This window comes from Corvus kubaryi, unplaced genomic scaffold (assembly GCF_017639235.1).
Source record: "Corvus kubaryi isolate FWS band 111438036 unplaced genomic scaffold, C.kubaryi_AGA036_p1.0 132, whole genome shotgun sequence".
NCBI classification, from domain to species: Eukaryota; Metazoa; Chordata; class Aves; order Passeriformes; family Corvidae; genus Corvus; species Corvus kubaryi.
This window is the reverse complement of record NW_024580666.1, coordinates 3,661,445-3,688,909: the sequence shown is the minus strand read 5'-3', so window position 1 is coordinate 3,688,909 and position 27,465 is coordinate 3,661,445. Positions and strand designations below refer to the sequence as shown.

The 27,465-nt window shown below is 39.8% G+C and overlaps 2 protein-coding genes across 2 annotated transcripts; both read right to left on the bottom strand.

Moving 5' to 3' along the window:
• Positions 1–1,943: 1,943 nt before the first annotated feature.
• TYMS (thymidylate synthetase) lies at positions 1,944–10,744 on the bottom strand. The gene is made up of 7 exons (XM_042030254.1): positions 10,228–10,744; positions 9,871–9,944; positions 8,461–8,635; positions 6,201–6,302; positions 4,821–4,996; positions 3,431–3,502; positions 1,944–2,585 (listed from the first exon to the last, which is right to left on the bottom strand). The coding sequence occupies exons 1-7, from the start codon at positions 10,727–10,729 to the stop codon at positions 2,448–2,450; spliced, it is 1,239 nt and encodes a 412-aa protein (XP_041886188.1). The 5' UTR covers positions 10,730–10,744; the 3' UTR covers positions 1,944–2,447.
• Positions 10,745–12,180: 1,436 nt separating this feature from the next.
• CLUL1 (clusterin like 1) lies at positions 12,181–27,258 on the bottom strand. Its single transcript, XM_042030242.1, has 9 exons — positions 27,153–27,258; positions 26,119–26,228; positions 24,685–24,833; positions 22,811–22,978; positions 20,504–20,948; positions 19,100–19,237; positions 15,793–16,007; positions 14,517–14,687; positions 12,181–12,709 (listed from the first exon to the last, which is right to left on the bottom strand). The coding sequence occupies exons 2-8, from the start codon at positions 26,219–26,221 to the stop codon at positions 14,520–14,522; spliced, it is 1,386 nt and encodes a 461-aa protein (XP_041886176.1). The 5' UTR covers positions 26,222–26,228; positions 27,153–27,258; the 3' UTR covers positions 12,181–12,709; positions 14,517–14,519.
• Positions 27,259–27,465: the final 207 nt, after the last annotated feature.

The window sequence follows — 27,465 nt, the reverse complement described above, 5'->3', positions numbered from 1 at the left end:
TATTAAAATTCTTCAAATAATCATATTTTTGCACAAGAGCTCCTAGAAGTCTCATACCTACAAATTTTAAAATGTATTTTTACTTTTACTCACATTAAAAGGGTGCTGTGTAAATGCTTTTTACATCTTTCTGATCTTTTGAGCACCATAAACCTTCTTGGTCTTCAAGGTACAAGTATCACTTCAACTGCTCTTCGTAGTAAATTGTGCTGATAAAGGGAAACAGTCAAGTTGTAATTAATTCCTATACTAAAACTAAGAATACACTTCAGAGCTACTCTATATACTCTTCCAGAGCTATAGAGACTGGTCTGCTTATGCATGCTATGTATGTCCATACACCTAACTCCTCAGCAATTTAGGAAGAAAAGTAAAGACTCCCATTCTGAATTCGTCTCTTGGCTAGGTATTCCTGTCCTGGATAACCACTGAGACTCCTAATTCCCACTAGTCAGGCCCTGAGGCCAACTTTATTTCACATCCTCTCTGGCTATATTTGCTAAAATGTCCTGCAGAATCCACCTTATCTGCAGTGTTACATAAAGTGGTTTCCAGCAAAAGGAACTTAACTTGTTAAGTGTAGGCAGACCTGTTAAATGAATTTGCAGCTTAATCTATTTCCTTGTACTTTTAGAGGACTGTTGGAACACTCAAGAACCTTTAACTTGTAAAAGTATGCACATGGTAAGAAGTGGCTGACAGCCCACAGCTGGGACATCCCATTAATGAAAAGATGACTACTGGACTATCTGAGCTAGGTGATTTTAGAATATGAGACTAGTAGAGCTGAGATGAAGTTTATTAGGAGGAGCACGTGACACAGCTCTCAGGTGTGGTGACAAGAGTGCTGGAACTACCTTTGAGTTCAGTAATTTGAGAGAAGTTCAAGGGCAGGTTGGCTACTAAGTGTCCATTTAATGCAGCCTCAGAAAAGGATGAGGTTTGACCATTCCAAGCTTCTCACAGGATCTAAGCTGAAATAGCACATAGTCTGATCATCCCTCTTCAAGAATGATGGGCTACAGTGTGTATTAAGAACCTTTCTAATCAGCAGTGGTCTTTTTACATTTGGTGTGCTTACAACAGGCAGAGATTTTTTTTTGTGCAATCTTGTGTTGGGCTAAATGTCAGGAAAAGAGAACAACTTTTTGTACTACAAAAAATTAATCTGAACATCAGTGATAAGTATAAGGAAAATCAGTATAATGACATATGCAAATAATTTTTATACAAAGTATGCTTTTCAAAGTTATGATTAGTTTGGTTTAAGAAAGATTCAATGGTCCTCTTTTGCAGGACCCTGAATGAAAGCACACAGATTATTAAATTCTTAGAATTATCTGAAATTGTACACTTTTCCAATATTTATCAGTTTATTGACTTTAATTTAAAAAATTACTATGCATTTTTCCACATGTTTAAATACGTATTGAATATCCTATGTCAGAATATTAACCACAGATCCACTCACAATTAAATTCCTGAAGAGGAATTTTATAAGTTACTGCAGAAGTTACAAGGATGAGGAGAGTGAAAGCTGAATTCTGCTACAATTTAATTAAGGAACTCCATTCCTACAAATACTATGATCTCTAGGTTTTACTGCTCCAGGCTGCAAAATTAGTCCATATGTTTGTGGGATCTGGTTTTAAATGGTGACAGACAGCTGATGACTAATATTATCTGGTAACCTCTCTTTAACTACAGCTCTGTTTAATTTATATCAGTCATTCCTGTAGGGCTGGGGAATAAAAAAATTGCTGCTACAGAGACACTGTGCAGAGATTGCATTTCCAGCAAGGTTCCATGAAAATCTTTTGCCTTCCTGATGGTTCATCTGTGAAGACTACGGGAAGTTTGTTTTTCCTTGCCAGATGTTACCCTCCAAGACACTTTGCTTTCCAACCCTGTTTTACTACTAACTATAAAAAACCACACCAAAATTAAATATGCATCATCCAGAGGATTTTTTACAAAAAGCTTTATTAAACATACACTCTTTAGAATATATTTAACGATTTCTCCCACCTTGAAGGAATCCTCTATCGCACATACAAGTTCTTATTTTCAGTACCCAGTCAAGCATGTAAGCACGTGCTACTCACACATAGCAACTGAATGGTGACAGAAAGGGCCACTGGTAACTGAAACAACAAGACAACAACTTCCTTTCTTGAAACAACTTCTTCAAACTTCCTTTTCTTGAAACAGCAAGAAAAGGAGCTCTCTAACAACTTAAAACTGGATTAACATCTGCATAGCATATCAGGAATAACCATCTCTGCTGTACAGCTACAGGGTAGCAGCGAAGGCAGTTCTGGTCCACGAGTATCTATTTCTTTCTAACAATAAAGCAGATATCTTTTGAAGTATATAAAAGCACCACCACGTTAGAGAAACTATCTTAGATACATTTCCACATTAGTATTTAATGCTGGTTTACAGCATTAGACAGCCATCTCCATTTTAATAGGTGGATGAGGATTATAATCTTCAATCTGAAAGTCTTCTGCCTTAAAGTCGCTGATGTCTTTAATCTCACGAAGAATTCTGAGTTTGGGGAAAGGTCTTGGCTCCCTCTGAAGCTGAAATAAAAGCAAGTTTACTGTATAAAGCTAATACTTTAAAGCAGAGACTTTTGTGTTCTCAGTCTCAAATCAGATTACACCATGTAGGCTTTCCCTCCCCACTGAGAAGATTTATACTAAGAAAAAAAAAATTAAAGAAAATTCCAATATAGTTAGGTAGAATCTGCCTTAGTATTTTCAGAGGGAGCAGTAGCATAATTTTCAAGTGAATTCCCTGATCATCCAAATGCATTGCAAGCACTTTCAGTTGGCAAAGCAATCCTGGTGGTTACAGATTATATTTCTTCCAGAGGAAACTAAGAAAATCTGACCCAAAAATGCATTTTTCTCACAGGACCCTTTGGGTCTGAAGCAATAACTAGTTCTCTGGATGGTTTTAAACCATACTAGTAGCGAAAACCTTCAGTCTGATCAAATCAAATTCTGATTTTATCCTACTGCAACAAATTACTTCCTGAAGAAAATGTAGCCTTTCTCAGCCAAATAATATTACTGATTAACTCTTTATTAAGAATTTTAAGTTATCCTTTTCTGATATATTACAAAGACATCTTATTTTGTGTTACTGGGATTAGGTGGAATTATTTTCAAAGTCTAAAGTGGATTTGGATCTCTAACTTGGTTCTAGAGTAGTACACTGATGAACATTTCACTCATGCTTGTATTGTATTTGTTTGCAACCTAAAATGAGCAGATGTTAAGGTACTGCAATTATTAGGGTAGAAATGAAAAGCTGCACAAATTAACATCTGCAAAAGGATAATTAAAATATTGAGATAATTTTGCATTGAATAAGCATTGTGGAAGATAAAAGGATAAAAGAATACAGAAAAAGTACTTACTTGGACTTTCAGAGGTTCCACATGGTTCAGATATATGTGAGCATCCCCTAAGGTGTGGATGAACTCTCCAGGCTGAAAAGAATGAAGAATACATGTGGTTTTCAAACAGACAGGTTCCAAGAAAACAGAACATTACAGTGCTTACAGTATTGATTCTCAGCATCTGGCTAATGTGGAATTGCAGCTTCTGTACTGGATTGTATCCTTGAAAGCTTCGAAGGGCACAAGCTTCTCTGACTAATGCATAGTTAATGGAAAATATAATGAAATTTCCACTAGCTTACCAAAAAATTTATCTTTGAAATCCTGCTACAACAGTAGCTTTGGTAAATGAATGGAGCAACACTGATCTACTCACTGAGACACAAACAGGTGCAGCGGTGACATCCAGCTTTTCCACTCCACTTATAGTAAGTACAACTCACCAAAGCTGGCTTCAGAGCAGTTGCCTCGGCCACTACTAAACAGCCATGGAGGTGTCAGGCACAGGCAAGCACCCAGATGGGGTTTGCAAGCTTGCAAGTTCTGTGACTTAGCAGCCCCTGAGCAATGGAATTTAATGTGAGGAAGTTTTATCAGCTCTTTTACCAGCCTCTGACCAATGTTGATCAGCCCTCAGATCTGAAAACCACCAAAGCCAGGAGAGGAAGTGGCTGAGAGGCAACAGCTGGACATAACATTAAACTTCACCTTTTTTAGTACCTTGGACCAATTCCTGCAATTGCTGTGAAGTCTGATCCTTCCACGTTGCCCTGTTTTAACAAGTTCCCCTTCTTGTTGCTGGTAGCAGGAGGATTAGGCATAGAAAGGCCTTTCTAGAACAAATTTTTACATGCCCTAAAGAAAAGGGGTTGCCCTTGTACAAGATTGTCATGCATTTAAATTTCTCTTCCAAATTACAAAATACAGCTCTGAACTCAGAGCAGGAGCTATTTGAGCACATACTACCACTGTACGTAATCATCTACAGTAGGAAATCAAAGAAATACCCAGCTGAAATTATAGCTGGAAGTTAGGTGGGCAGAATATCCAAATTAGATAGCAATAAACACATGCTACAAAATCTAATCACTGGCATGTTACCATCTCATAAGGACAAGCACTCAGTTCAGATTTCTAAGACTAATGAACAGGTCAGTTTTGACACTGTCAAGACCTGAAAGCATCTTCTGCTTGACCTGAATTTAAAAATTCTTACATTGCTGATTCTAACTGCCCATACAAACCAGAGGGAATTCACATCAAATTCACAGGGCCCTTTTTTACACATATTTCAGCAAGATTTCAAACAGTATGTTCATTCCAGTTTTTCTTCGGCATGACATGAAGGGTCTTATCTTTTAGACCCTCACTTCTCAGAGAAGATTAAATAAATGATTAAATAGCCTACCTTCAGCCCTGTGACATGGGCTATCATGTACGTGAGCAGTGAATAGCTGGCAATATTGAAAGGCACTCCTAGTCCCATGTCTCCAGACCTCTGGTAGAGTTGGCAAGACAATTCACCATTCAGAACATAGAACTGGCAAAGGGCATGGCATGGAGGCAAAGCCATCAGGGAAATATCTAGGAATTGTGGTACAGAAGGTGGGGGGGAGAAAATAGTAACAGCATTAGTGTGTTATGAATGTAGAAGATGCAAAACCTAAACAAGCATGTAATGAGATCTAGTAGAGAGCCAACTGCACTGTCACTCTTTTGCTTTTTCTCTTGTTTAGAAGCACCTTCTGCCCAGGCAATTAAGTCCAGGTCATGACAAGCTGTCTCCTGGGTTGTATGGCCAGAAAGTCATAAAGAGATATTCCACAGAACAGATTTATGCCATAATGCTGCACAGCAGTTTATTTCTACTCACCTTGGTGACAGATGAATTCCCTAAAGGAAGACATTAAGAGTAAAATTAAGCATGTATCCTAAAGCAAATTCCAGCTGCTTCATCTTACTCTCTTCCCATTGCAATGTGCTTGTTGAGATATAAAAGTAATGATCAATTAAAAAAAAAAATCAGAAACCAGAAGATCTTTTGAGTGTTTTTCTACACTTAAAAAGTGCAGAGAGTAAAACTACAGTGTGGCAAGGAAAACTTTCACCAGTTATCTTCTGAGAATGTTTTAACCTTGAAAATAACAGCAATAGCATGTGGCATACCCTTTCAGACACCAGTGGAAAACACTGTGTGGTTTTTTTGGAGCACAGATCTATCACTGGTGAAGTTAAACATTCTCTTGCAGTAGCTCTTGTTTAGAAGTTGTCCTACAGAGTGAATGGATATCTATGTATAAATAGACCCTATCATTCATGTGATACAGGTTCATCTGTGAACCTATGTTCAAGGACAAGATTACAACATAAATAATACTTTTGTTCTCTAGTTTTAAGGGGTTTGTTAACTTTACGATAGATTACATGGCTAAAAGCCAGACACATTGCTTTAATATACTTCTTATGGTTTGTTATTTTACCTTTTTAAAATAAGAGTTACTGTCTTTGAATAGACTGTATGTCAAAGACACTGGTATATCCCTCACTTTAACCTGGAGAGAAAAACTCTGAAGAAACGGTTCATTATTTTTGAGGTCTGAACACAAGGACTAAGTAGAAAGAGAATCAGGATTATAACCCCTGGCCATTTTTACTGCACTCACGGTAGTTTTATAAAGAATGATCAAGGACACCAAATGGAACTGACAGGTGACACAGGAATAGAACATCATTTAGCACACAGCAGTATAATGTGCAACTGCATTCACTTACACCAGCTGTTCAATACCTTTGGGATTCCAAGCACACATAATGATTCTTCTGTCATCTGGATTGGTTTTGATCGTTTCAATCACTTTTTGCAACTGATCAACTCCTTGGTTGGAATAATCTGAAGAAATATAACAAATAAGATCTAAACCAGACAGATTCAAATCATGGTATTTTTTTAACACCCAGCCCTTGTTCCACTGAAAAGTGATATCCAAATGACAACTTCTGAAGGTTTTATTGCAACTTGGAAAGTGATTAATAAATTGGCACCCTCTAAACATGAGTTGTTCTTGGTCTTTCTTAGGATGCTCTAGAACTTCAGAAATTCTCATGATGGTATTTTCGTGTGTGCCCCCAACTATTTGGTGGGCTTTGAGTACCTTTAGCACCCACTGAAATAGGGCCATCCCTATTTATTCCATTCACAACAGCTTGACATTTTTTAAGACCAACTAAGAAGTCTGCATAATCACTAAATCCCAAGAAACAACAGTTACAAAAAATCTGGCTGGACAAAGCATGATATTTTATCACTCATGATGACTTGTTACCTAAATAATACAAGTGCTGTACTGGAATAGACAAGATGTTACCACCTAGTCAGTCATGGTATTTATACTGATTTGCTCATTGCATTTCTGGACTAAAATGCCTTTCTAGACATTCAATTTGCATGCTACAGTTCTTCTTCTTATATATAAAAAAAATTATGCCCAGACCAGTGTGCCAGGTGCCAGAATTCTTTACACACTCAAAACCAGAAAGTTTTTGATAGATGAATAAATGCATCCATCTAACCTTCACAAGTTTCGTACATTTCATGTATGAAAACTAAATTTCCATAGCCTTTAGCTGCAGAAGAGAACTTTAATCATGTGTAGCACAGGATATTGCATTTCACCCAATGACACTCACTGGCTGAATTTTAGGCTTAATACCAGTTATGTAAGAAACTTTCTGAAATTAACTGACCATTAGAATGGATTTCAGAATAAAAAAGTCGTTAGTTGTTAATCATTGTTCTGACTCATGCCAGTGAATCGGCATGGCTGGTAACTACATATTTTCTAATAACTCTTATTGCAGCAACACCAAATTATGGTTACAGGGAGACCCAAGCTGGCAAACAAGGTAGTAATACACAATTAACATCTCAGGGAACTCTTCTGCCAGCAATACCATGCCAGAAGTCTTGTCAAATGGTTATATTAGTTCCTGAAGCTAATTACCTATCCATTAGTAATGCAACTTAAGGAAATCTATTTGTAAGGAAAGCTGTGGGAATTTATCTTGTTCTGTTTTTCCATGCTGTTATGCCTTAGACCTTTTAAGCTGAGAAAATCAGTAAGTTTTCAGATGTGTCAGTTCACAATTTGCATCATTTGTGTTACCATAAAACTGTATTCTGCTAATGGTCAACATGCCAATACCAAGTCTAAAATCTGTACTTAATGTGAGCTTCAATTTGAGGCTGTACTGAAAAAAAAAAAAAACCAAACCAAAAAACCAAACAAGCAACCCCACCTAGATAACTAACCATGTTGTTAATCCAAATTAAAAAAATCACACCAGATAGTGACAATCTGGTTTTTGAAACCTTTTTCTTCATGGCAGTCCTCTAAACATTTTCTACATCCTCTCCTTCAGTGACTTAGAAAAGATGAATCAATACATTTGAGAGTCAGGAGGCTGGGCATACCCCACAAACCAGTTCCACTGAAAATACCAACAGGTACTGCATCACATCATAACTTGTCACAGCTGTTCTGTCCACAGCATCATCACCTATGGAAACGTCCAACTTTGTTCCAGATGCAGAATAGAAAAATCTTTCTCTTCTACTGCCTCCAGTGAATGTAGTGCACTGATGTCAGTTCTTTCTAGCACAACAATTTCATGGACCCTGCACTGGTATACAGAGATGGCAGCCTGTGCTCCACTGTTATCAAATGGAGCTAGCTCAGGTTTCTGGACCGCAGCACACACATCCTTCCAGCTGTCAGCAACCACATCTGCTCTAGGTAAAAGAGTAACAGTGTGTGCCTCGTGACTCATCTGTTCCACAAATACCCAACTGTAATACACAAAGCTACATCTTTCAGGATAATTAAGACTGAATAAGGAAAAAGAAATTCACTCTCTCAAACACTCTTTACTCTGGCTATCAGTTTGCTGTGAATGGATCCTGAAGAACAGTCCATTCCATGCAGAATTGTGGAAGTGGTGTGTCACAGCTGTCTCACTGAACAATTAAGACTGTATTTGGATGTGATTACCTGTGTGCATATCTTTGTATTCTGCTCCAAAATGCCTCCACTGGAAACCATACACTGGTCCCAAATCACCCTCCTCTCTGGTGCTGAAACCCTGCTTATCCAGAAACTCACGGGACCCATTAGCATCCCAAATCTTCACACCTTTTGCGGAGAGCTCTTTGGCATTTGTAGAACCCTACAAAACACAGTGAAAAGTCTGCATTCTAATTCCAACACAGAGGACATGATTTGAAACAGCTGTATTAAGCTTTGCTAGTCTACAGTATTTCTCCACTCATAAAGGATGAACAGTGCAATTAATGTACTGGATGAGGTTCCTGCACATGGACAGAGCAAAACTTGTGAGCAGCACATTGGATGGAGTTTGAAGTGCCATGCTGCTGTTGTTTAACTCAGGATTCTCACACTTTGTGAATGCACAAACAGTACAGCCTCAAGGTCAACTGTGGAATGTCATTTCCTAGGCACATTTGTGTAAAGTAACAAGATGTTACTTTACAGATCAAAGAAAATAAACTAACAAAAAATGTATGGCCTAGGCACTGTCTTTGCCAAGCCACCTATAATAAGTTTAAGGTCTTAAAAATCCTAAATGAGATCCTTAAAAATCAAAAATGAGAAAATAACCCAGAAAAATGTCACTGAATCCTGCAAGATGTCCAAATCAGCACACTCAAAAATCCAACAAAGAAATTATGCTGTTTTGGGGAGTGTCTAGTCTTTTACATTAACAAAAAAACCCAAAAAACAAAAGCTTTCAAAAAATGAATGTGTATTTGAGTCCTGCTATCTAGCAAATGATTATGTAGATTCTCCCACAGCTGCATAATATGACAACATATAAAAGAACACTTACATTGTAATGTACTACCTATAGTCGAATTTTATTACAGTAGGTACAGCTATTAGCTCCATTAGATCTCATTTTTTTTGCTACTAAAAAGCCTAGAGTTGACATCAGTCTTACTTCACCTGTGGTTCTGCACTGCTTGTTTCTGTTCATATCAAGGTATCTCAATATTAAAAAGCAGATCATTAAATTGCCTACTGTCTATTTCATATTATTATTTCTGATTAAAACACCAAGAAAAGAGACTGCATTAGGCTTTATAGCTGTGGAGTATATTCAAATTAGACAAAACCCTCACTATTTCAGATTCTCTCCCTTAAAAAGAAATAGAAGAGAAACTGTTCTGATTGCCCTGGTAGCAATAGTCTGCACTAAAATGCAGAATGTCTTGAAGATAATGGCCTTCCATGTGCGGTCACAGTATTAGGGGGTTGCACTTCTTCTGCCACTGGCACAGAAGCATCTGCAGTTACCCAAATGCCTTAATCCACTCCCCACCAGTTCGTTCTGTTTATGCCACTCTCGGGCCCACCACTCAGAGAGACACTCAAATACCGAACCTTGATGAACCACAGCAGCTCCTCCAGCACTCCCTTCCAGAACACCCTCTTCGTTGTGAGCAGTGGAAACTGATCTGGAAAAGAGTTTCAGAGTGTCAGCGGGGACCAGCCATTTCCCAGGGTGAACAGACTTCGGCTTTTCTCCACACAGAGGGCAACGCCACCACCTGACATTGTGAGGCTGGGATATGAAGTAAGGATTTGTGAGAGGATGTATAATTCCCATATTCAGATCCCTCGGGTGGGTACGGAGCGGGACAGCCCTGGCTTGTGACACCCCCCCACTCAGCCCGGCTCAGGGGGTGGAGCAGGGCCAGGGAGCAAGGGCAGGGGGCCGGGGGTCCCGGCGGTGCCCACCTCTCAGGCTGTACCGCGCCTGCATGCCGAACACGGAGATGGTGCCGGTGCCGGTGCGATCCTCCCGCCGGTGGCCGTGCTGCAGGATGTGCCGCACCTGCTGCAGGTACTGCTGCTCGCCGGGCTCGGGGCGGGCGGCGGCGCTCAGCAGCTCCCCGTCGGCGGGCATGGCGAGCACGGAGGGCACGGCGGGCACGGCGGGCGAGCGGCTCCCGCGGGCAGCGCTGGGCTCCGGCTGCGCGCCTCCCCCGAGCCCGCCAAAGCCCGGACTTCCCGCCAAAGCCGGCTTTCCCGCCAAGCGGCGCCGAGGGGCGGGCGGGGCGGAGCGGCACCACTGCCGCCTCCTCCCTCGCCCGCCCCCTTCCCTTTCCCTGTCCCCTTCCCGTGCCCGGGGGTCTCGGCAGCGCCGCTTCCACCGCCACCCGCGCTGGTCCCGCACGGAGCTGTTCCCCCTGAGGGAGGGCTGGCCCGAGCACCTGGCCCGAGCCCGTGCTCTGAACATAGCGGCTCGTTTGGGTTGGATACTCGGAAGAGTTTCTTCGCAGAAAGGTTGATCACATATCGGAATGGGCTGCCCAGGGAGGTGGTGCCTGGAGGTGTTTAAGGGAAAAAAAGGTGGCATGTAGTGCTCTGGTCTAGTTGACCTGGGGTGTTCGGTCACAGGTTGGACTTGATGAGCCCAGAAGTCTTTTCGTACGTGGTTGATTGTGCGATTTTGTGACTTCGTTCTGCTCTAGCGGCACAGTAACTGCTCTGCAGGCTCATCCCATGCTGGAAGGTGCTTTTGGCATTTGTCATCTTTCTCCCTCTCTCTGCAGCCTCAGGCATCCCACATCAGAGCTGAACAAGACCAAAGCCTTCGGCTGGATCTGGCAGGCCACACGCATCTGGCACTAGATCCCCCCCAGCCAGGATATCCTGAAAAAGGCCCGGGTGCAGCCCAGTGCCAGCCTCCCTTCTCTCCCCTGGTGTGTTGCCCCTGCAGTGCCAGGCCCCATGCTCACCTCACCTTCCACTTCCAGCAGTGTCACCCTGACCTGCGCTTCTAAAGCCAAGATCCTTTCATGCCATGCCATGTCATCAGCTTCCTGCTTCATATTTTATTGGCACATTTGCTTTCTCACTAAGGCCAGTACTTGTCACTTGGGTTTATTGGGTCTCATCGTGTTGATGTCAGATTTTCCCACATCCCATTGTCACTTTGCATCCCCACCTGTGTCTGATTGCACCTGTTCCCAATGTGATGTCCTCTGAAAATCTTCTAGGTGTAATCTCTGCTGGTCGGAAGAAACTGATTGTTCTCTGCATATTTCTTTGTTAGTATCTCTTGGAAGTCAAGAATTTTTTAAGTCACTTATCTCTCAGATAAAGCCCAGCTTTCTGACAAGTGATATGTTTACAGGAGTTATGACTGATAATCTCTCATGATTAGGAGCCTGAAATGTGGAAGGTGAGGAGCACAGAGGACTTTCTTTGCAGCAGGCAGAAAATCATCTTTTCCACTAATAAAAAGAGTGAGATGGCTTTTTTCTTGTATGAAGTTGTATACTTAACATGTATGTATAGAAGCAAAGGAAAACAAAGTGTAAGTAGGGTGTGGATATTTTTCTCTGCTCATATCTAACATAGATGTTTCTGTACACTTCGAAATTAATATGATATATTTAGCAGAGCTGAAGTTGGAAATTGTGCATATACCTGTGTGCAGAAAATGCTTAGAAATGCTGGGCACAGCAAATGAAACCAAATCACCTAGAGCTCTGCTTCTAGCTGAGAGCTATATCAGTTCTTAACCTTCATTATAATTTACAAATACCATTGAAAGCTGATGTGTATAATTTAGGGAGAAACAAACTTCTTTACTGATAAAGCCTGTTAATTAATTAAAAAATGAAATCCAGAGGCAAACTGCTGTTTGTAAGAAATGCCAAAGGCAGAAGACTTACTCATTAGTTCATATTCAGATAAGTCATTTAATGTACACAATAAGCATCAAAAGCAACTGGAAGAAGAAATCTAATATTTTCATTGCAAAATAATATGCTACATGCATATGGAAATCTGGTTGATTCAGACTTAGCTGAATGTGCAACATCTGTAGGGATCAGTGTTGAAAAGGCTTAAGCATATGCTTGAATATAAGTATGCAAATAGAAATTACTTATATGCTTACAGCTGATTATGTCCTTAAATCTTTGCATAACCAGAGCCATAGCTTGTTATCAAAGATTACCTTACTGACAACATAAATAACATTTTTTAAAATAAGTTAATATTAAAATGGATTTGGGTTTGGGTTAAAATATGTCTACAGTCTTTGGTTGATAGCTCATATGTCACAGTATTTACTAAGCAACATTTTATTTATATGCAGCTATTTTAACCATAGTAATTTAACAGTTAGCTATGTTGAGCATAGGGGTATTTCACCTAAAAAGCATATACTTTATTTCAGGAAGAAAGATTTCACACTTCTTCTTTCCTAGGAGGAAAAGAAAAAAGAAAGATTATTAATTTTGGTTTTGAATGGAGAAAAATATGTTAGAAAAATAAGTATATGTGGAATGTATTGGTGTCCTGCTGTAGAAACATGCATAACATAAAAACCAGACAAACAGATTTTTTTCTCTCTCTCTTTCTGTTCTTATAGATCTGTCCAGTTTTCTTGTAGAGTTTTAACTCTTTTTTATGCATTACAATTACATGTGCTTTAAGTCTTGTGCAAACTGAATGTAAAACGGTGGTGTGATTTTTGAAATCAACACCACTTTTCTCAGGTATGAAATGGCTACAGGAGAATCAGACTAAGATTCAGGCTAAAAATCATCATCAGACTACAGAAATAATTATTGCCCTGAAATAATGAGGCCCTGAAGATTAGTATTCTGTGATCTGAAACAGTATTTATTATTTATATTTATAACTGCTTATAAGTTACAGAGAATTTTGAAAAAAAATTGTAGAGAAAGTGTCAGAGCATTTTATTTTATATGTTTATAAATATTAAAATGTTTGTGCTTTAAATATAATATACACATAATTTCACCAACATTTACCTAAGCAAAGTACATGGTGAGGTTTATTCTATTATGTCTAAATTCTGCAGCCCACTTCAGCCTTTCTGGTCGGAGTGATTTCTTGCATCGGCTCAAAACTTGTGCCTCTGACCTCAAAAGAATGGCCAGATTTAATACAAGATGCTGAAATCTTCTTCATCTACTTTGTTAATGTGGAATGCTTTTTCCCTGCCTCCTGAGACTTCTCTTTGTGTTCCAGTAATGCTTCAATTGCTCAGCTGAGCAAGTCAGCTATGACCTAAAGAGAAACTGTGTCCAAATCTGGTCCTTCTGAGGAGATCTGGGGACACTGCAGTGGTTTGCCTGAAAGTCTCATGTGTCTTGTGGCTCTGTTCCCCTGGGAGAGACAACTCTGAGCGTCGGAGGCCGCTAAAGCTGTGCATCCCAGAGTCCCCAGGGAAGGGAAACACACAAGTTTTTCACAAGTTCCACAGCAGTGTGATGCCACCTAAAACCATCCCATCTTTCCTGGAAATTCCCTGTGGGAGTAGAGAATATGAAGCGTTTTTCCTCCCTGCCGCTCTGTCTAGTTTTTCTTTCCTCCTGAAATGTCTTAAACATGGAGAGAGGCTTCTTGTGTGTCCTTTCTACAAAACTGGTTGAAGCCCATGAGCAGGATCTTTCTGTGCATGTTCCTGCAAGTTGAACTGTAGCCTCTATTAATAAACACTGTTAATCTGACCAGAATGCTGCTAATGCAGGAATGTTACAGTAAGACAGTTCTTCCAAGTCCTGGTGGTGGTTCTCACTTTGTACTTCCTTATCATCAAAAATAATATGAGCACGCTCTGAAACATTACGGAAAATAAAAAAACCATAATGAATAGTGGTAATTCCAGTCCGTTCATGATGAATGAACACAAAGACATGGTTTTCAATGCCAAGACACTGGACTGTGATTGTGAGGCAATTCTTTTCTGAAGGAATATTTATCATCACATTACCTCATCCCAGCTGTTACTTAAAGATCGAGGGTTTCACAGTTTAACAAGTCACATCATTTAATATCATTGTGTCTGTGTTTTACAGGCTAGATCATTGAGTGTTTGTTTGTGTTTTCCATAATGCTTGTGTTTTTCTCGATGTATCCTTTCTGAGAAGACAGCCTTGTGTACACCATGACTGAATCTTGTACCAACTGAAGTTTATTGCAAGGTAAACACCCCTAATGAAGAAGTGTGTTCTCTATGAGAGCAGAAAGAATGAACTTACCACTTAAAAATTCTGCTTATACAATTGCAGTGCTTTCCCAGCTACGTATTCAATGAACTCAGGACTCTTTGTATCTAAGTTGGGAGGAACTTTAATGGTGAAAGTAGGTGAAGTCAGAATGTTTACATCTACCACGGTTTCGTCTTTACTGGAGGGATCCCCAGGTACCACCTAGAAGAGATCAGTACTTTAGACACTACAAACTACTGTGTGCTTTCAGTTTTGTTTATACCTACTGTGCCCACTGTCTTTAATAGGGGAAAATTAAATAGGGGAATATTTTAGACTTACCTACTTTATTTAAATTGCTTTCTTCTGAAAAGACAGTGGGTGTCTAAATTTATGCCAAAGCTTATTGTAGGTGGTGGAAAGAGCTGACATGGCACTGCCAAGACCATATTAAAGAACTGCATGTTAATATTTATACCATGAGCTACATCTATAAGGAACTTCTCCTAATGAAAACTTCTGAGCTGTCCCACTAAGTTCAATACAACATTTGTGTGATTGAATTTATTCATTCCTGTGTGTTTATCTTAATCAGACTTAATCAGACTTTTTCCTAGAACAGGTATCTCAGACTTAGTTGGGAAAGTGTGCCTGTCTCCTGTTCCTATTTTGTGCTTTTTTTTGGTGGATTGTACCATCATTTTGTATAAAGTTCTGGTAGTAGTAGTAGTAATTCACTATATGTGAGTGGATTTCTGAGTTAGAAGAGAGAACAAGATTTGTCCCTTGCCCAAAGAAAATGGATTGAATTTACGTTGAATGTATCCTTGTGTGTGAGATACAATTAATCATTATGTATTTATGAAATATTGACCAATGCTGTCAAGCATGTGCAGCTTCCACTGCAACAAGCTGTATAACATTTGCGTTCTTTGAACTTTGGAATATCTAGGTACAGCTATATTGCTAGACGTTCATCAATCCAATATGGATGTGTTAGTGACTGCTGCAGGGCAATTTATCTGTGAAGGTAATCTGAGGCCCGTCAAAGCTGCTAGTGTCAATTTACTCTTATCAGACAGTGATTCAGGTTAGCCTGTCAGCCATCCATCAGACTAAAAGGATTTAGAGCAAAATGGTTTCTAATCTCAGGAGTTTCAGCTCACTGAGGGATTACCAAGCATACACAAATTCAAGATGAGTAGGAACATTGTGTTGTAAACCCAAACATTACACATGTACAAACATCCACAACCCACAGGAGTGTAAGCACAAGCAAAATGCAGGTTAAAGGCAGCAATAGCTCCCTTCAGAAGACAACCCTTACCTTAACTATGTTGAAAATGTTTTCGGGTCCAATGGTCATGTTGGATAACTCAGACACCCACCCAAATCTTTCTTTCATTTTGTTCAACAAGTAGGAAGTGTCTTCTGTGTGATGCCGAACCACCTGGAGAATCTGTTCATACTGCTCCCCTGAGAGATTAACTAGCTTAAAGGCTTCATCAAACTTTATGTGCAGCTCAGGAACATTTGGGCAATCTGTTAGAAAAGACAGTGTTATGTCTTGTACTTCATCTTTTCTGTCTGAAGGAATGAAAACTGCAGAAAGAGTCTAGCAAGGGGGCATGGTTTGGATTGGTCTTTAAATAATGCTGAAAAAAGGAGAATAATTTTTCTGACTTATTTTGGTAGATTTAGTTTAGGCTCGTAATGATTAAATGGATGCATTATCCCATTTGTTGTATTAAAGTGATTTACCAAGTAGTTCAAGGTTTATATCGTATTTCATGGCAATAGATTTTCTGTTAATGCTAAATAAGATCTGGTAAATTTTACATATAGCAACTTCATAGTTTCCTTACACATAAAGGGTTTTTAAAATTATATTTAATTATATTTCATTATGAATCTGCCCCAGGTATATAGACTGCAAGGCAGGGACTGAGGGAGCAAAATTCCTTCCACTGTAAGAGAAGATCAGTTTTGAGTCCACGTGAGGAGCATTAACGTATCTGAGCTGTGGGACTTGATGAGTCCTGAGGGTATTGGCTGATGTAGCTGCTCTACATGATATTTGAGAAGTCATGGAAGATAGCTGAATTCTCTGGTGACTGGAAAAAGGGAAATATTTCACTGATTTTTAAACAAGGGTAGTAAGAAGCACCCTGAGGATTACCACCCTGTCAGCCTCAGCTCTGTGCCTGGAAAGATCATGGAACAGATCCTCCAAGAAGCTCTGCTCAGGCACATGGAAGACAGGGAGGTGATTTGAGACAGCCAGCACGACTTCACCCAGGGCAAGTCCTGCCTGGCCAACCAGTCGCTTCCTGTGATGGAGTGATTCCATCAGTGGAGAAGGAAAGGGTTAAAGAAGTCATTTATCTGTACTTCTGTAAGGCCTTTGACATGGCCCCCCACAACATCCTTCTCCCTGAATTGGAGAGATATGGATTTGCTGGGTGGACTGTTTGGCAGATGAGGAATTGTGCAGAGGGTAGTGGTCAATGGTTTAATGCCCAGATAGACATCAGGGACAAGTGGTATCCCTTAGGAGTCTGTAGTGGGACCAGTACTGTTTAATGGGTTCATCAATGACACGGACAGTGGGATCGAGTGCACCCCCAGCAAGTTCACAGATGACACCAAGCTGAGTGGTGTGGTTGACACACCTGGGGGATGGGATGCTATCCAGAGGGAGATGGACAGGATCATGAAGTGGGCCCAGGTGAACTTCATGAGGTTCAGCAAGGCCAAGTGCAAAGTGCTGCACCTTGGTTGTGGCAACTCCTGGTATCAACACAGGCTGAAAGATGAACAGATCGAGAGCAGCCCTGCCAAGAAGGACTTGGAGGTGCTGGAGGATGAAAAGCTGGACGTGAACTGGCCATGTGTGCTCACAGCCCGAAAAGCCTAACGTATCCTGGGCTGCATCAAAAGAATCGTGGCCAGCAGTTGAGGGAGGTAATTTTGCCCCTCTACTCTTCTCTCTTAAGACCCCTGGAGTACTTCATCCAGGTCTGCACTCCTCAGCACAGAAAGACATGGACCTGTTTGAGCAAGGCCAGAGGAGGGCCACAAAAACTTTTAGAGGGTGAGAGCACCTCTCCTATTTATTAGCACAGGCAGAGAGAACTGGGGTTATTCAGCCTGAAGAAAAGACTCTGGGGACACCTTATTGTGGCCTTTGAATATAATTTGTGGCCTTCAGCAATTGAAGGGTACCTGTAAGAAGGATGGGGACAAGCTTTTTATCAGGCCCTGGGGACAAGAGGTAATGATTTTAAGTTGAAAGAGGGTGGACTTAGATTGCATGTAAGCAAGAAGTTTTTTACAATGAGGGCGGTGAAACAGTGGCACAGGTTGCCCAGAGAGGTGGTAGATGTCCCATCCCTGGAAACATTCAAGGTCAGGTTTGGTGGGGCTCTGAGCAACCTGATCTAGATGAAGATGTCCCTGCCATGTTTTCTGGGGAGTTTGTCTAGATGACTTGTAAAGGTCCCTTTAAACCCAAATTATTCTATGATTCTGTGATAGAGGTTATTACAAGGAAGCCTGTATTCCTGTTGAGTGTTAAGATCTAATATTTATCTTGCAATAGCTAGACAGTAGTATGAGACTAGTATCATCTGCCACGAATTCAGAATGGAAGATGGCCGGTTTTTTCTTTACTAAAATACGGATTTTAAACAAGAAAAATTTTTATACAAAAATTGCTCTGTAAAAATTCAGGGTTTTTTCTGTCAAATAGGATTATCAAGGGGCATCTCCAAGCTGATAGTACAGTAACAAACTGGTATCTGCAATATGTGGGTGTAGATAAAAAGATATTTATAATGATATGATATTATTTTAAAAGTACTTCATTGTATCATTAATGTTTGCCACACTGGAGATATTCTGAAGAAATTTAGGTTTAAGCATATTCCGTGGATTTTAAGATCTAAATAATTCTGGAAAGACAGGTACGTTATCCTGCAGTGGGAGTCCTGACAGCAGTTCTAGGTGATCAGTCTGAAGGTTTTTCAGGTGCCCATGGATGGTGCCGACAGAGCTCTGCCATCTCCTTTCATACTGACATGAAGCCCCCTTTTTGTCCTTCTTGTCAGTTCTCTTTGTGGACAGGGTTCAACAAAAAGTAATTACAGGCTCTTCAGCACTTGCTTTCCTTGCGAGGAGCTGAATGACACCTGAGGTCACCCCTGGTTGTCATCAGGAGAAGTGAGTGTCAGGAGTTTGAGCTTCTCCTCACTTTCTGCTCAGCACTGCTGCACCCAGCAAGGATCGAGTGCTGCCTGACATCTTGCTTCTCTGCAGGATGGCAGCTCTAACAAAACATGTAGGTATTTTGTTAGAGACTGTGGGTCGTCTCTTTGGAACACCAGCGGTATGTTAACAACCGAGCTATACTGACACTCTGTGGAGACAGTGGGGAAAGCTAATTGAAATCATCTGGAATGAGGAATGGTTATTGTACCCGTAGTTACAGTAAAAACTCAGTGACTAAATGTTAATTCCAAAAATATGAAAATTGAAGTAGAAAATTAAAACTTCAACATTTATAAACCACTGATCAACGCATTACAGAAAAAAAAAAAAAAAAAAAAACAAAAACCGGCAAAATAGTTATTTACCGTGCAGGAGATTGTCTTGACACTTCTGGCATCTCTCATGAAACTGTGGGCATCCAGAGGAGTTCTCCCGAAGCTCACTGCACTGAAGTCTCTGGCGCCCTGACACAATTTTTGAAAACATGCCACTTCTGTCAGGATCTAGAATGAAGTCATAGTATTTTTAGACTGCCATTAAATTTAGAGTCTTTATAAGTATGCATTCATTACCGAGCCTGACTGCTAGAATATAATTTCTTGCCCTTAATCCAAAGTGTTTTGCATAAATTCTCCTTCCCTACTCCTCCTCTTCCCCTCCCCTTGCCCCACAAAAATAAAAGGAATAAATTATTAAAAAGTAGAAGTCAGGAGAAGATACAAATCATGTTTCCTTTCAAGGAATTCATGCCGCTGTAGTATATTCCCTTATAAAGGCACTAATATCCAAATATCCAATATCCCCCACTAATATCCAAACAATTGCTAATATTATTACACATTATTTCTACAACATGTGAGTTCTGGTAAGATCTTTTTGACCCTTAGAAGTCAGGATGTTTCATAATCACATACAGTTAGATGACAACACAGTACCAAAGCTTATTTCTGAGGTAACATGGCTTATGATGCAGAAAAAACTAAAAACCACTGTTCAAGAGTCACTTAACTTTGTATTTTCTGATGATTACATAATGCTTATGTCACCTGCCACTCGGAGTTATGGCATGTTCTCACTCTGATTTCCTTGTAGACAAGGACCAGCATGTATTTGTCCTATTTGTAATAGTAAAATATGAGGCTTATTTGTATTCTAAAAGTTGGTCATGGTCTTTTTCCTTCACTGAATGTTATCACCAATGGTATGCCCAGAATTTTCTGGTCACCGGAAAACCTGATGGCTGATCTTTGATTGGCTGGTATTTGATTGGCAAACTACATTGCTGCTGTAGCCTGGAACAAGACTTGGAGCTGTCAAGCTGAACTTAACATCATTTGGCAAGGACAGGGATCTGCCTTGTCATCTCACAGAATTACCCTAATTTTTTAGAATTGATGACTGTGTCAATAAGAGATGATACAAATCACATCCTGACAAATGCTGAGATTGCATTTGTCAGTCACCCTTATGAAAACCTGCATCCACCCAGAATTTAAGTGCTCCTGAGGAACTCCTGCAAATTCTTTGAGAATTGCCATGAAAATCAGGCTGTGTAGGACCTGTAAGTCCCCTGCGACGTTTCTATGAGATTTCTAGGTGACTTCTACTTGTGCATTTAACTGATAGTTATTCTTGACCCGTAACCTCCAGAGCTTCCTTACGTATCTCACACTAGCATACTGGAAACGGAGTCATTCACTGTAGTTTAGCCATCCCAAAGAGGTTGATGTCACTAACAGTGCAGTCAATTTTCATTTTTTAACACTTGCCTTTGGTTTGTTCTGGCACATCTCTTCTATGATCTCTGTATTCATCAAATACGTCGGTGATCACTTCACTGACACCTTCGAACACCGTCCTACTGAAATCAAAAACTATCTGTAAGAAGCCAGGCATGCCCCAGCCTCTCTGGGAGCCGTCATTTCTGGTGGTGACCTCGGGTAACGCTGGCATACTGGGGGACTCACTCAAGTCAAGGTCAGACATGAAATACGTCTGAAAAGACTGGTCAAATTCTTTCTGCATGTGCATGAAAAAAATGAAACTTCTGTCAAATATTGAGCCTACATCCGATAATAGCTGGCTAAATAAATCTTCCATCTTTGCTAGCTGGGTATCCTCTTTCTCAGGCTTTTCATTAGACTGGATCTCTCTTCCTTGATCCTCATGAAAAGTAAATATGAGTGGAGGTATTTTCCTCAAAAAATCTTCAACCTGTGTGTAAGAAGGAGACAGATCAGCTGCCTGACAAGTTACCAGTTTCTCATTTCTCAGGTAAGTGTCTCTAATTTTTCTCCTTCAAATACTCATAGAAATGATGCACTCTTAATAACTGCCAACACAGCATATTCTCTGAAGTAATTTAAGACACTAGACCCCAAAGAGGGGAAGCGCATTCATTCGAAATCATTAGTTCCAAATCAGATCTGGAGTAAAAAAGTTGCCAGTTGCCCTTTAATCTGTAGAGGCTCAAAGTTATTATCAGCATCTGGGTTTCTTCCAACCGACAATTTGGACTTTATGTTGGAAAGATGTGAGATGCATTTCTGTCTGCTTATGTGCGGTGTAGGGAGCAGAAGGTGATTGTTCTCACCTTGATTTGTAAAAAGCCTGCTCTTTCTCACCAATGGGCAAATCCTCACCTCCTTGTGCAAGCTGAAACCAGCAAAATCAATAAAGCAGTGGCTCTGAGTCTCTGGTTTTACCATGTAAGAGGCCAAGTGTCAATTCTATACAGAGTTCCCTGTTCCTGGGTCTTGGCCACTGGTTCCCTGCTCCCTGCTTTCAAGCACTAATTTGGCCTGAGCCAATGGAGTGGATTTTGAGCCACACTCCATGGCATTACGAAATGGGTGAGGGTTAAGAAGTGCCCCGCTAAAACACACACAGAGGGATATACACAGATATAGACAGACACACATATAGATAAAGACAGTTATACATATTAATTTTTTTTAAAAAAATAGATCATCAGCTTGATCTGACCATTAGTGCAGCTCAGAGGGAAGGTGAAATGTGGAACAACACCGCAGGAACAGCCTAAGCCAGTATTGCTCCTGCTGTCTGTGTGTACTCAGCCACAGCTATCATCTTTGTCTTCTTTTCTATTTCTTTTTTTTTAGCAATTACTTGGGTCACAACACATTTCTTACTTTGAATGCTTCAAATAAACCAAATAACTCATGGAGGAAGTTACTAAGAGGGTCAAAGACAGTGACAATGCAGTGTGTAACTTTTACTGCAATAATTTCAGCATCCACAAACCCTTGAAAGTCCAAAACATCTGTATGAGGTATCTGAGAGTGGTATTTAAAAAGCTAAAAGTATCACCAATAGTCTTAAATTTATTATCTCCCACATTTTAACCTGAATTATTTTAAGAATATGCAGCAATTACAGTTTTGCTTCTGAATTTCATTGCACTTAAAGCGTATGCCCAAACAAAAAATATGTGATTACAATTTTGTTAAGTCTTTTAGTAATAATAATGTGCCAGTCAGGAAAGCTTATTTTCTGTCTGTTAGAATTAGGGGAATCTCCTTTGCTGACAGGTTCCTTTGTTAAAAGACATTAAGCATTTTAAAGCTGGTTTTGTTACTTAAAGAGTTGATTTAAGATAAATATAGGAAAGAATGACATTGTAATAAGTAGGTGAGTTTTTTTCCCCATGTAATTTTGCTAACTACAGCTACACTTTTAACTTCACTGATTTTCGGACGGACCATAAAGAATCTATGAGGTATTTTTCACAAACAGTTATCATGCATCTTAATGCAAGTCCTACTGTGAGAGAAAATATGGTATATCTGGAATGAGTCTGTTGGGAGTCAAGGGAGTAATCAGTTTCCGTGGAGTCTTGCCAGGGTGCAACTGAACTCATTTTGGCTCAGCATTCAATGACCATAATCACATGTAATCTCTACCACATAACTTCATATTTCCAGACCCTCCAAATCAAATTAATTTTAGTAAGATGATATAACTGGCAGATCTGGATATTCAGAAAATAAGATGTGCTGTCTCTCAAACTTTGGGTGAACTCAAGAGTATTCCCCAGATACAAAGTTTCTTCCTACCTTTCTCTTAAATGTTGACACACCATGTTTGCAAGTCGTATAATATCTCATGCAGGTACTTTCTAAACAAGATTCACATTCATCCCATAGATTTTTCAAGGATACTTGACATTGTCTTTCCTCTTCTTCCAATCTCGCCTTTACTTCATCCATAAGTCGCAAGGCTTGCTAAGTAAGGAAAAAGATTCAGTTGAGGGCAATTTTCAGATGAGTATTCTAAGTACTCGTCCCAGTGTTGATCACTCATTTTGGCTATTTATGGCTCCTCTTTTTGCTAATCCCTAACCACTAGGGTAGGTTGTCTTCTCAGCTGCAGTCACATATGGAGGGAACTGAAAATTGAAAACCTTTTCCTCATAGGTTTTTTCTGATGTTGTTCTCCCAGGGGGCACAGCCTACAGAAACAAACAGATCTCTACAGTCTACCAGGATTTTTGATGTTAAGAAAAAAACTCACCCATCATTCTGTGTAAGAATTCAACCTCCTACACGGTCATGTGTTCAACTTGTGTTATTTTTTCTCCTTATCATCTGAACAGTATTCATCTGTCCCACAAATAGTCCTTTGCTGTTGCTTTTCCTTACCCTTAAGGGATTGATATTTTCAGGCTAGGTCCTTGCCATACATACAGTCTTTCTCTAATGCAGAAATATATAGAAGTATAGCATTTCTGCTGTTTGGGAGCATATGAATCAAAAGGCTGTAGGGAGGGGCTTTTTTTCCTGCTCTTGTGGAAGTGTGAGGCACTCCTTCCATACTGAAGGGAAACAAGATGCATTTTACAATGCTGCTTCTATTTACTTCATCCACTAGGGCACAAAGCTGAGCAGGTCAGAAGCAGCATTTTTGGAATAGACTTGACAATGGAAAGAGAGAAGTTCTTCCTATTGAAGTAGAATGCACATCATCAATTTCTCTCTCCAGCTGCAACATATTTTAATAGTTTTGGTTTCCAAACAACGTTCCAGGTTATCTCTAAGTATGACAAAAGCCTTTTAATTGGTGGGGCTTACTCCTTTTTGTCAGCATTCCAATAGGGAAAAGACTCACATAAAAGAAAATTTCTGTCAGAATGTGCTTGATGGAGACAGTAACTGCAGTTTTCATAATCTATGTTTAGTTATTTTCTGATCTTTCTAATACATTTATTCAGTGTTTTATGAACTCTCACTGTGGATGTAAGTCCTGTGTAAATGAAATCATCCACTAAGATCTGACAAAAGTGTTGATGGTGGGAGTGCACTGGTGTTCCTTAAGATGTTAGGAAGCTGTCAGGTACTTTTTGGCTTGCTAATACAAATAGTTTAAACTAACTAGCAGATGTTGGGCCAGAAAGGAATTTTCCTTCAACCTCGTTGAAACAAAGTTAGGATATTTGTATTTTTTAAAATATACAGTAAACTTCTGTTTCTTCAGATCATCTGAGCACGTGGCTCTGAGCCCAGGCATTGCACTGAGACACTGGAAATTTCCCTGGTTCACTGTACTTTCTTTAGAGCACATTATCATTTGTGGCTTTGATATTCTCCTGCAGGTCTGAAGTTTGCAAAGCAAGCTGGAAAACATCGTGTGTCCCCAGGAGTGTAGAGACATGGAAGGCAGAACTGCTGGACCTTCTGCACAAAACACTGTTCTACAGTGGCCTGCAGTTGCCTTGGTGTGAATTCAGTGAAGCAGGGGTTTTTAGAAACAAGCAGTAAGTGCAATTTTCCTCTGCTAGTGAGACAAAGGGGCAGAAGCAGATTTTCTCTTGATCCCATGACTGCATAAAGAGATGTACTCTGCTTGTTTTGTACATACAATGTGGTTTATATTCTTCCCAGAATAAACATTAAAAAAAAAACCAAACCAAACATGTATGCACTTATGTTACCTGTTTTTCTTCACTGCTCTTCTTCAAGGTTTTCATCAGATCTATGTGCTTATCTTCATTTCTTTCCATCATAATTTTCATCTGCTTAATACCAATCAAAGCTTTCCTCACCTCTTCATCTACATACTTCTCTCCAACTTCAGATAATTCTAAAAAAAGCCAAATTATATAGTAACTTAATCAGATTTTAACACTATTGCAAATTGTCATGCACTGATGCTGAAGCAGAGTGAAATCGCTCTGTGTTTCCCTACAGTGGGAGAGCCAAATCTGAAATGCTGAGTAACACTGAGCCAAGACAATTTCCATCAGATAAGAATCTGGCCCAGAGCTTTTGCAAGGATCATCTGTATGTAACTCAGTATATATATTCAGCTGTCCCACTGCTGATTACTGAATCCCAGAAAAATTGAGGCTAGAAGGCACCTTTGGAGATCATTGAGTCTGCCCCCCCGCCCCACTCAAAGCAGGGTCAGCTACAGCAGGTTGCACAGGTCATCATCCTCGGTTTGGGGTATCTCCAAGGATCATTCATCAGTTTTGTAATGACATAACCTTTATATTTATCTTTGGTCTGGTAGAAGCCTGGGACAGCTTCCCTTTACATTTTAATAATGCAGATTACAGGTGCCTTCAACCTGTTTTCATAAAAATTCAATTTCTAAACTTCCTGTGAAGTAATGACCATAGAGTTTTGGTGAAAACCTGGGCTGGGCCATGTGTTGCACCTTGAAGATCTGCATGACTGCCTATCCTTTATCCGTAGTTGTTTTCTTTGTGGAAATACCCTATCACTGGACCTATAGAAAACAAGTAAAATCACATCACCTTGAGACTGCCAAAAACACATTGATCACTTCTTCTCTTATATCTTTCTTCCTTAACCCTAACTTTTTTTTTGTTTATTACAGAAATCTTATTAACATAGACTGAAGCACAGGGTTGTTAAATAGCTGATCCTCCATAAAGCCATGCTTAGAGGTGTGTGTGTGTGTGTGCAGAGTAGCTGCTATTTTCTAAATTAAGTAATTTTATTGGAGTTGTTTGTAAAGCCACCTTTTTCAGTGAAGTATGTAAATGTAGAGTAAATATTTTCAAAGATAATTTAAACAAAATAGTTCAAAATCTGTTGAATTGAATTATGGGTTTGGTTTATATTCTGATGATCTACAAGGAACCAAATAACCTATAAAAATCCTGTAAACACTCTTTTTTTTTTTTTTGGCAGGTGATACTTATCTGTGAATCCCTTTGCTTTCTCATCCTGCTTGTTCTTATCTTCCTGTTGTGTGTGCATGTATTCATTCATGCAGCCAGCTTTATTGTGGTTTCTAAGCTCCACACATGGAAGTGGAACTTCTTGATGCCAGTGAGTGTGGAAATCAAGATGCATTACCCAGCTGGAGACCTGGGCCCAGGGGCTTCCATACGTACGCTTAAGGTTATCCCGGAGATTCATGTCCTCCTGCTTCATCGGTACGCACTGGTGACCCTTCAGACACAGCACATGTATTATAAGTATCCAAGAGGACCTCATGTTCTTTCTGTTAAAGAAAAAGGTCAGTGCAGTTACATGTAAACCTTGTCAGGAAGCTCAAATGTCTAGGTATACTAAGTAAATATAAATACTAAATATAATACTAAGTATCTTACAAGATCCCATTAATTTTGTCTTATCTATGGTTTCTGAGGTGTATAGCATGCACCTAAATGCTGCTCTTGGTGAAAACACGAGTAAGACGCTTGACCCCATTTGTAATTATCTATTTCGATTAATTAGATGAATTCCACTGAGTTTGCACAGTGGTTAACAGAATCAGGACATGTATATATAAAACCAAAAGCTTATGCTGCTCAGTCTGTCCCTTTTCTACTTTGTGAAACACACTAGTTACTGATCTCATATTGTGTCCTTAGTTCATATTATAAATACATCCATGCTAAACACTATTGCCAGTTTCAAAGAGGGAAATTTCTGGAATGTTGTTCGCTTTCTTGTGTCCAAATATGCGATTTCTTTCAGAATAAGCCTTAATATAAGAGACACAGCAATAGGTGTGCCAAGAAATTGGCAACTAGATTAGTTTTGTAAACAAACTGCTCAACAAATGAAAGAAATTCCTGCGAAATAAGGGAAAGAAATGCCATTTTCTTTATTTCCCTCCTAAGAGCAGAGGCAAAAGGTTTATTTTTCAGAAACCATGCAACTGCACTTTATAGTTCTCATCTGATTAAGTGAACACAGTATGCAAGTGCCTTGTAGTTAGCCAATATAGCCTTCTTGGAGATGCAATTATCAGCCGTAAGAGCATATGTAAATTAAAAGCCTGGATTTGTTTCTAGCCTGGATTTACTTCTACAGGTACTTGCATATTATACCTTTGCATTTATCGCGAAAGAACAATTAACTTTGCAAAGAAATACAAACACATGACCAAAGAAAAGTAAAAAAAAACAAGTATATTTACCATTAATACTGAAACACCTCTTCTGTAAAATTGCTCCCTGCGTCAGGAAGGGGCTGGCCTGTGTTCTGATCTAATTTCTGGGAGTGTCAGGGATTTTGCCATGTTCTGTTTATCTGATGAGAAGGTACTTAATCCTATTAACGGGACGTTTAGTCATTAGGCTGGAGGATTTTGCATGTTTGGGACTTCATGATCATCTCTGTGGGCAAAACCACCAGGGGGAGTGTTGGGCAGACTTGCCTAATTTAATGTAATTTGGAACTGCTACTTTTCTGTAGTCAGTAGCCTTTTGTCATGCTAGCTCTTCCATCGT

Bases quoted from the DNA above. Each gene is read 5' to 3' on its own strand.
- CLUL1 (XM_042030242.1), bottom strand. From the start codon at position 26,221: ATGAGGTCCTCTTGGATACTTATAATACATGTGCTGTGTCTGAAGGGT. The intron at 24,834-26,118 runs GTACGTATGGAA...GGCTTTTTTTAG, and splicing joins TCTCCGGGATAACCTTAAGC to AATTATCTGAAGTTGGAGAG. The intron at 22,979-24,684 runs GTAACATAAGTG...TTCCTTACTTAG, and splicing joins AGAGCAGTGAAGAAAAACAG to CAAGCCTTGCGACTTATGGA.
- TYMS (XM_042030254.1), bottom strand. From the start codon at position 10,729: ATGTTCAGAGCACGGGCTCGGGCCAGGTGCTCGGGCCAGCCCTCCCTC. The intron at 6,303-8,460 runs GTAATCACATCC...ATATTTCTTCAG, and splicing joins ATACAAAGATATGCACACAG to ATTATTCCAACCAAGGAGTT. The intron at 3,503-4,820 runs GTAGGCTATTTA...CATTCTTTTCAG, and splicing joins CCCATGTCACAGGGCTGAAG to CCTGGAGAGTTCATCCACAC.